Source organism: Arvicanthis niloticus, chromosome X (genome assembly GCF_011762505.2).
Source record: "Arvicanthis niloticus isolate mArvNil1 chromosome X, mArvNil1.pat.X, whole genome shotgun sequence".
Classification (NCBI taxonomy): Eukaryota; Metazoa; Chordata; class Mammalia; order Rodentia; family Muridae; genus Arvicanthis; species Arvicanthis niloticus.
The window spans coordinates 55517378-55527031 of NC_047679.1; the positions used below are offsets into that span (position 1 = coordinate 55517378).

Consider the following 9654-nt stretch of genomic DNA (forward strand, 5'->3'; position numbering starts at 1 on the left):
ACACCTGAGAAGCCCCTATACTACCAAACGTTGGAGCATCAAATCTTCAGCCTTCTGGCCCAGAATCATCTGACAGACCTTGGTGATGCACGATTATTAAGGACTGATTACTCTGTCTAGGCAGATATAATCAGTCGACTATTCTGCATGTGTGTCCTTTTCTGGATAGTAATTTGTCTGTAGATGGAGAGAGGCAATTCTTGCCTAGTGGCTGTTACCACCCAACTGGAGTAACTCCAAGGATGCTCAATTTCTTCTTAGAATCCACGACAGGAAGCTGTCAGGAGCAGACAGGTCTCTAATCAATATGAACATTAATATATAAATATTTGTAGCATCAGTTCTATGGACTTCTGATGTTTTGAAAACCAACTATTCATGTAAGGTAACCTGGACTGTTGTCTGTTCACTCCTCTCAGCTATTTCTAAATAAAATATGGAAAACACCCTAACAATAAACTCAAAAATATGAATTTGCTATAGTCCCTTAACTCATAGGTTAACAGTCCCAAATCAGTTTAAAAAGTTAAAAAAGGGCTGGGTCTAGGCATTGTATTCCTAAATGTGTTATACAGGCACAATGCCCATGAGCATATCAATATTCATCTCATTTTTATATTAATAAGAGGCTCGTACCAATGAAAACCTTAAATTTGAGATCAAAGTAAATTTTGTACCATTTAAGAAATTATACCTTCATCTTGATATTAATTATACAGATTTTTATCAATAGGTTATGGCAATACTAGATGTGCATTTGCACAGGACAGTAGGTAACTGGATTGGGATGGTGGCTTCCCCTCGAGCCAGGACATGTGTTGTCCAGCCCTTCACAGTACCCAGCAGTCCTTATTAGATTTCCCCACTCTCTTCATTATCCTGTCGGCTTGGCTCAGAAAGGCATTTGAATGATCTTATCTGAACTATTTCATTCATGCCCAAGTTCCCACATATGCCCCGATCTCTTATGTACATATGAAACTCTTTGAATTTCTTTTGTTTCTCTCATGCTGGTACAGACATAGCAAAGTGGTCCATCAATACTGAGATGAAACAAATTTCCTCTAGGTGATTCTTTTTTTTTTTTTTTTATGTGTTTGGATGGCTTGTCTGCTTGTATGTCTGTGCACCATGTGTGCACCTCTAGGTGATTTTAGAACGTATATGGATTTACTTTCATGGCACGGGAAGGCATTAGAAAAGCATTTATTGACAGAAGCTCATATCCCTGAATCAGAGGAACACTGTGTGAAAGGCAATATTGCTCCCACGTCAGAGAGGAAACCTGAAGTTCAGAGAGCCTATACACAGTAGGGCTGGAGCTGTAGACCTGACAGTTTCTGTAGTCAGGGCCAAAGACTTCGTTGTATGAAGAAGCTTCTGGGGATGGAGAGGAGCTGCCCCCAGACTCTTAGAAAGAGAGCACAGACACTGAGAAGTTCAGATCAGGCATGTGTCACACACCTGCTCTGTGCCTCCTGCACTCTCCGGAACTCCAAGCCTCTTGGTAGCCCACTGAAAAGGTGAAACAGATAAAGCCAGATTGCTGTTGGGATTTGGGGCCCATTTGATGAGTCACATTGGATTCTGTCACAATTGACAGATGCCCCTTGCCTGCGTGTGCTCAGAGCTTGCTACTCCCTCATGCCGTCACTGGCGTGCGGCATGGGTTGGGAAAACACAGAGAAATTATGCGTGGCTAATTGTGCAGCAGCAAGCAGGAAGGAATGTGCGAAGGCCAGGGGCTCCCATTTGGGGCAGCAGTCTGCTGTCGTGTGCTGAACAGCTGCAGGAAAACTTGTCTGGACCCTTGGATGCAGAGGGCTGTGTCTGCCAGACGTGGGTTGTAAGTTTGGTGGCAGAAAAAATTTATAGGAAGCAGATATTCAAAGTCTAGAAACTTTTCTCTGGAACCTTTGTCTGCTTTATTTGCCCGCCCCCGTCCCCTCTAGTCACCAGCTCTAGCCATGGCAAAGGAGCTATGTAGGAGGACCTCAGCTGCAGGGCCAAAGTGTTCTTACACATAACATGCCCACAGACCCATTTTAGGCTCACCAAAATGTGCCTGCTCAGCTTGGTGCATATATTGAACCTCTGGACCACAAGCTCCAGGCCAGCCATGAAGTGGGGAAGGTAGGTCAGAGTGGGGTGAGGATGCTAGAGGCTCAGGTAAGAGACTGTCTTGTCAGACTCTATGGGAAGTCCAGATTCCATGGCCCAAATACCTCCTCTGGCCCTAGAAGCACACCCTCAGTCCACTCAGTCTCTTTGAAATCACATAGGCAAGCATTTCCTTCTGCCTATGTATCAAGAGATGAAAGTTTAAGCTCCATACTGATGCATCTAAATAATAAACTATTATGTTCAGTGTGTGTGTGTGTGTGTGTGTGTGTGTGTGTGTGTGTGTTACCTGGGATGAAAACTAGACTTTACAGCTAAGCAAATGCTGTATCTGAGCTGTACCCTGACTTATTGAGGGTTCCCTATGAGCCATGTGCTAGTCGAAGATATTTAAATTCATTATTTAACTCTTAAAAGAAGAAGATCAAGAACTTGAGTTAAGACAGGAAGACTAAGTCATCAAAGGTCACCCAAGGGAGTCAATGACAGAGCCAGCATGTGCTTCATGCAGAGCCACCATACCACCTGCCAGTCCCACTTGATACTCAGGAGGAAAATGGAATTTAGGAGGTTCCTAGCTTCGGGGGCAGGCCTGGATTTTCCTCTTCTGTTTCTACTATTTAGCTTGCTGTGTGACCTTAGGCACATTACTCACTCTGTCTCCGCTGTCTCCTGTTTGCAAAAGGAGAGCTGGAAATGTCAGCATCCCAAGCCTCTGAAAGTCTATACTGTGAAAAGTAGTATTAGTAGGTGATGGTACAGAGGAGGGGACTCAGAATGCCCAGACGCAAAGAATGAGAAGGTGACCTCGGTGTGCCTTGGCTTTACGAGGTGGAAGTGGGCCTGGAAAGGAGACTTGTCAAAGTGGATATAGCTCCCACCACCCCCTCAGCAGCCATTCTGTGAGTAGCCACATGAACCAGCTGATCATGATGATGACCACGGTCAGCAAGCACACCTATACACTGTGGGTTGCTGCTGCCATCTAGGGGACAGTGGTGACCCGGAACTCGGACTGTACAGAGTTACGATTCAGCCACTTGCTGCACATTCCCTGTCTCCTGCTGGTTTCCGGAGTGGAGAGAGACAGCCTGGCCCTGTTCAGCTGTGGGGAGGGGAATGAGGCAGAGCGTCAAGTGCCGCCTCTGTTTGGGGAGTTATAAATAAATCCATCTGGAAGTGTTTGGGGCTGCGAGATCTGGGGGCTGGCCCTGCAGTTCAGACCATGTGGCGCATATTTCCATCCACACCAGCCCCCCAGTCCCCAGAGACTGTCTGAGCCGGGTAGGAACGTCTCAGGCCCCACCTCAACTACCAGCCCCCACCCAGGCCTTGTCTACTCTGGTGCAGTCCACAAGATCGTGGCTGAATAATTCCAGTGGCCCCTCGATTTTGTAGCTCAGCAATAGGCAGAGCCTGTGATTGAAGTGAAGCATGCTGTGTTTTTAGGATTACCTTAGCAGGCAGCTAAAGCTGGCCCAGGTATAGAGGCCCTATGAGTGTGCTTGTCCTTTTGTCTCTAGCACCCAGCAGCACGATGCTCAATCAGAATGAAGCCATTAAATGATTTATTAATGGCTCAAGGACTTAGTGCACACCCTCCTGTGCTAGACAAGGAAGACAGAAAAGGACAGCCTCAGAGAACTAAGAGTTCAAGTTGTTCCTTATCCATGGGGTGCCAGCTCCAAGACACCCAGTGAGTGTCTGAATTGTTTTTCCTTTTTTATGACAAGGCCCAATTGATAAACTAGTCACAGGAGGAGATTAACAACAACTAATAAAGAAACAAAATCTGCCGGGCAGTGGTTGTGCACACCTTTAATCCCAGCACTTGGGAGGCAGAGACAGGCGGATTTCTGAGTTCGAGGCCAGCCTGGTCTACAGAGTGAGTTCCAGGACAGCCAGGGCTACACAGAGAAACCCTGTTTCAGAAAAAAAAAAGAAAAGAAAGAAACAGAATCATAGTCATAAACTTTGAGAAAAGTTATTTTTAAAAATTCACAATTGCTTGTTTCTCTAATTTTTCTGTTGATATTTTTAAACTACAATGTCCAGTGAGTAGGAGAAACTTCTGACAGTAAAACCATGCACACAGTGTGCAGTGTGCAGTGTGCAGTGTGCAGTGTGCAGTGTGCAGTGTGCAGTGTGTAGTGTGGGGGCAGTTTGGGGACAACTGCACTGTTGGCAATTGAGGTCACACAGTTCTTTGCGGTGTGAGGCTCTCCTTTGCAGTGTGGATCACTCAGTGCCCTAATTTCCTGGCCCAAAATGGAAGTCGTACTCTGGAGCCACTGTGACAACTAGACATACCTCTACACGTTTCCAGATATTTCCAGGGGACAGAAGGGACAAGCCCTGGATGCCAGCCATTTGGAAGGAACTTAACAGGAGTTGAGAAGAAGCTTCTCCAACATGAGATGCTAAGCCAGCCCTCTGTGCTGACAAGTACACTGATGCTATAGAACTGGAAGGCTGGGTTTGCCCCAATGCTATAAAATGATCCTTAATTGCTGGATCAGATCCCAGAAGCCCACAAGACCACAGTCTTACCAAACTGGATTGGAGCCAAGAAGTGAGCACAGCATGGGACCTGTTGGTAACATGATTACTTAGGAATGTCCACAGGCTACTGTAACTCAGCCCCAGGGACAGATGACAGGTTGGGTAGGTGTTGTTAGATGAGGATACGCTATGGTAGAAGTTGCACTGGAGGCCTAAGCTTCATTAAAATGGCCATAGGTTAAGGTGTTACAGGGAACCCTCACACCCCCAAGAGATAACCACTCAGATACAGTTCATATCCAATTGAAAGTCTTTATTCCAACTGGCTGGAATTACACTCAGGTATTTGGGACCCAAGCTTAGCCTCAAGTGTTTAGGGTAAGGGGGTTTTAAAGGTAAAAACCACATTGTGGTACCTCACTCAGCAGCTGCAGGGGGAGGTCTGCACAAACAGGAAGTTTAACTGAAGCTAAGTTGTTAGCTGGGGCATCGAACCTTAGGTTCCTAGAATAGAGTTAGATAATTTCCACAGGACTATTTATCAAGGACATTAGATTCTAGTTAAAACTAAAATGGTCTCAGCAAAATACAGGATGGAGGAACCTCTGCACTGTCTTGCCCTGACACATTGGGAAGGGTAAAGAATTGATGGCAGGATATAGGCCCAACATATAGCACACAGGCACTGTGCTGTCTCTTCCCTGCCTCATGCTCCCGTTCTTGGCATGAGCATCCTCATCCAGGCCTTCATCTTGTATTGGGACCATGTCAACAGTGTCCTGACTGTTCTATTTCTGTTTCTCTCCCTCTGAAATAATTAGCTTAGTTGTACAGGGGATAAAATCCAAGGCTCTCCATATTTGGACAAGCCATATACTCAGCCAAAATTATCTTCTGGCTTTCACCACATCCTACCAACATTCACCAGTGCCACCTACACCATTCACCGTTGCCATCTTGCAATCTAACCTCCATGACTCCTATCACCTGTCATTCTGGTCACTTGGTTCCAGTTAATTTTTTCCAGGCTCCCTGCTTTCCTTGGTCCCAGATCCTGCTGTGTAGCCAATGGCAAGTCTACACTGCCCTTTGCCCCTCATGGCTTTACAATCATTCAATGTCCTTTGAACTTGTCTCATTGCAGCGTGAATGCTTAGGATTCAAGGCCCAGCTGAAATGTCTCTAGGAAAGCCTTCCCCAGTCCCTGAAACAAGCAGCCACTCTCCCCCACTGTGTGGTCAGTTCCTGAACTGGCTGGTAAGCTGCCTAGGGGCACCAGCCAGGTCTCATTTGGCCTTGCCATCCTTCTCAACCCCCAGTGGGGACAAAGGGAAGGTGCCCCTGACACTGATAGAGTGACCTAGAGATAAGATTCTTCTCAGTTGGGCTACTCTTCATAGCTATTTCCCTGTGACTACTATATTTGGATGAGGGTTTTTGAAGGAGCCAATGAAGGAAAGGCTGAGATGGAGGGCCAAGGCCAGGGACAGAGAAGTGGGTGTGGAAAAGGGAAGGGCAGAAAGGATAGAAGAGGACCGGGGAGGGCAGAGACCCTTTAGTAGGTTCCCAGTCACAAGGCATTCTGGTAGCACAGGGTGGGGTAAAGAAGGCACGAGGTTCTGGAGACGAAGGCAGTGGCTGGAGTGGGTCAGCCAAGTATACAGTTATTAAGGGTCACTAGTGCCCTCCAGTGGAAAGCATTTTATGGAAGAATGTCCTGCTAGGACCAAATGACAGTCAACCAGGACACCTCTTAGTACAGAGCGGAAGCATCGAGGTAAGAACTGCCAAGCTCCTCAGAGAGCCCTCAAGGGCTCCAAGGGCCACTGAGACCACAGAACTTCCTTACCAGAAGCCTCACTCTTGCCTAGGAAAGGTAGACACAGGAAGAGAAGAGACAAATGATGAGACAAATGTGACATACAGTGCTCATTTGACCCTTACTATGACTCTGTGAGGTACAGAATGGCTCCATTTTTGAGATCAGAAAACTAAAGTCCTGGCTAGGTTCAGAGTATTGCCCAAGGACACCCACTTGAGAGAGTTGAACTCAGGATTCTAATGTAGGTTATCCTTCCCTTGATGAGTGGGCCAAGATCCAGAGGCTGGCAGCAATTTGATCTCCCTCCTTTTTGACTTTGGCTATGGGGCTCTTTTTTTTGGATTGATTTATGTAAGTGTAAACAAAACACCAGTGGTTTTCCCCTGCTTTGGAATGGGCCCTCACACTCATGTACTGTCCTCCACTTTCCAGCTGGGCACTTTTGCTGAGGGGTTCATGAATTTGAAGCAGAGCTTTTAACCTGAGAATCTGCTTGTGCACGGAAACAGGCAGGGTGCTTTTTGTCGTGATATACACCCAAATGTGGGCCTGTGCAGCTTTCCATCTGCTCCCTCTCAGCGATCTCACCAGTATATGATATGGCTGATGCTTTCCTGGACTCCCAGCCCCCCTCCGTCTCCTTTTTAATTTCTTTCAGATGTCTCCTCCACACTGTCCCCACTGTGGTCCATTGCTTTCTCTCAGTGGGTGATGGATGCCTTCTGTCTGTTGGCAGCTGTGAATGACAGGAAGTTGGACAGGGTAAATTGGGACAGCTTTTCTTGGAATTCTCATGTTGATGTAGTTAGGCTAGCTCTTGTAGGTAGAGTGGGTGGTGCCAGGGGCCCAGTGAAGGGGGCAAAATAGCATGTAGCCCCAGTAGATGCTTGACTCTGAGGTGGGACAGGTTAGCTAGAAAGCCCATGATGGTTGTTTTCTGGACTTGCTCTAGAGTCGGAAATAAGAGTATAACCCTCTGAGTTTCCCAGAATTGTGTGTCCTGCATGAGGGACAATGTGTTAGAATGCTCCTGCTACACAGAGGCCTTCTGAAATCTTGCTGACAACAGAATTCACATTGATTTGCACAATAACATGTAGAGGAACAAGGGACTGGTCCTGGGTTGGGACTTGTGCTCTGGCCAACTTAGTGGGGTGAGATGCCTCAGAAATACCTTTAGAAGGAGGAGTAAGATGGGTGGAACTTAGCAAAGCATGTGATATGCACATGGGAAGATGCTCTAATGGAATCTACCATTCTGGATTGTGAATGTGTACAAATAAAAATAAATAAGATATATGGAGAATGTAATCTGCCTGTGCTCACTTAGGCCTGTAAAACCAGCAGTTAGCAGAACCCAAGCAGAAAGTTTGTGAGTTTGAGGCCAGCCTGGACTACATAGCGATATCCTGACTCAGCATGGATGGGTCTGACTTAGGTCCTCTGCATACATGTTATCGTTGCCTAGCTTGGTCTTCATGTATGACTTCTAACAGCAGAAACAGAGGCTGCCTTTCGTACCTTTTTCCCCCACTGGGCTGCCTCATCTAGCCTCAATAGGAGAGGATGCACCTAGTCTTACTGCAACTGGATATGCGAAGGCTGGTTGATATCCATGGGAGGCCTCCCCTTTCCCGAAGAGAAGCGGAGGGAGGGGAAACTGCAGTTGGTATGTAAAGTAATCAATTAATTTTAAAATCCTGACTCAAAAGTAAACAAAAAAATATATAAACAACAAAGAGTGCAGCCACTTCTTACCATACTCTGTGGTCCTCTGCTGTCCTCTGCATATACATTTAGGGTTGTGTACCTGCAAGAGTGGGGTGCAACCAGCACAGAAAGAACCTGGAAAAACAATAACCTCACCTCACTTTCTCTTTTCTTTCCATGTTCTTACAGGTTCCTGCCACTGGGTGAACGAGACTCGCAGCCTGAGGGCAAGGGAGACTGTGGATGTAGCCAGCACAGGTCAGATACCAAGGCCAAACTGCGTGGGGAGGGAAAGACAATATGTGGAAGGGCAAGTAGACAGTGGCCAGGCAAGCTGCCTGTTCTGGCAGCTGGCTTCTCCACTTCCAGCCTCCATCCTTCCTGGACACATTTGTCAATAACATTTCTCATTCCCCGTCAGCCCTCCGCCCCTTTTCCATGCTGCTGTTAATAACAGCACTTACTCCCACCCATCAGGTAAATTCCTCATTTAGCTTGCTCATTGCCATACTCTCCAAGTAGAATGGGAGCTCCAGCAAGGCAAAGACTTTGTTTTGAACACTGCTATTGTTGCCATCTGGCACATAGTAGGTGCTCAACAACCAGTGAATTAATGATTGAAGGGATGCACTGGCTCGGGCCACCTGAGGTGACTGTTCTTAGCCATTTGTGGTGGATTGTAGCATCCGACTTTTACTCACACCTGCTGGCATTAATTTCTTCCAAAAAGGAAGAGGCGCTGCCATGCCTTCAGGTCTTTAGGTGGGGAATCCTTTGCCTCTCCTGGGATTGTGGTTGCACCGATACTTTGTCAGTCTTAGCCTGCTGTGTGTCATCTAAGTGGTTGTTAGCAACTGTGGGACATTGGCCCTTCCTCAAAGACACTCTCTGTGCTAGTAGACCTACTTCGAAATAAGGAGGATCGGAAACACTTCCTTCAGGCTCAAGAGCAGGGGTCTGGGAGCTATGTCCCCTGCCATCATGAGGATGGAACGTGTCAAATCCAGATGAGAAATGCAGATGTGAATCCCTAGAACACTGCAGTTGTGTCAAGGATGCTCTAATGACACTAATACTACAAATATTCTCAGCAATGTTTGTGTTGTCTCAGCACTTGTGATGGAACCCAGTGCCTTGTGTGTGCTAGACAGTCACTCTGCCACTGAGCCACATCCCTAGCCCATGAATACATTGTTATTGTGAGCAAAATCAATTCGGCTGCTGTTAAAATCCTCTCTGTGTCCACCCTGCTCCCCAGAGGTAGCCACTGTTCTCCACTTGGAGTGTTCCCCCTCTTTCGGATCTTCATCTCTGTATATAGTTTGGTTTGACATGGAAACATACAAACAATTGGTGCACTGAACATGGGGAATGATCTGCAGCTTGCTTTTCTCACTTAACAATGTCTTGCAAACCTCTGTGTGAGGGACATCTACCTCACCGTTCTCGTGATTAAACTTTATGTTTTAATCATTGCAGAGTGACTTGCCATTTCAAAA

The 9654-nt window shown here is 46.6% G+C and overlaps 1 protein-coding gene across 1 annotated transcript in view; it reads left to right on the forward strand.

The window, feature by feature from the left end:
* LOC143435591 (NHS-like protein 2) overlaps positions 1-9189 on the forward strand; it is a 100750-nt gene extending 91561 nt beyond the window's left edge. Inside the window, exons 2-3 of the mRNA XM_076918985.1 lie at positions 8345-8413; positions 9053-9189. Coding sequence (XP_076775100.1) covers positions 8345-8413; positions 9053-9189 — 206 coding nt within the window. The remainder of the gene's footprint in view (positions 1-8344; positions 8414-9052) is intronic.
* Positions 9190-9654: the final 465 nt, after the last annotated feature.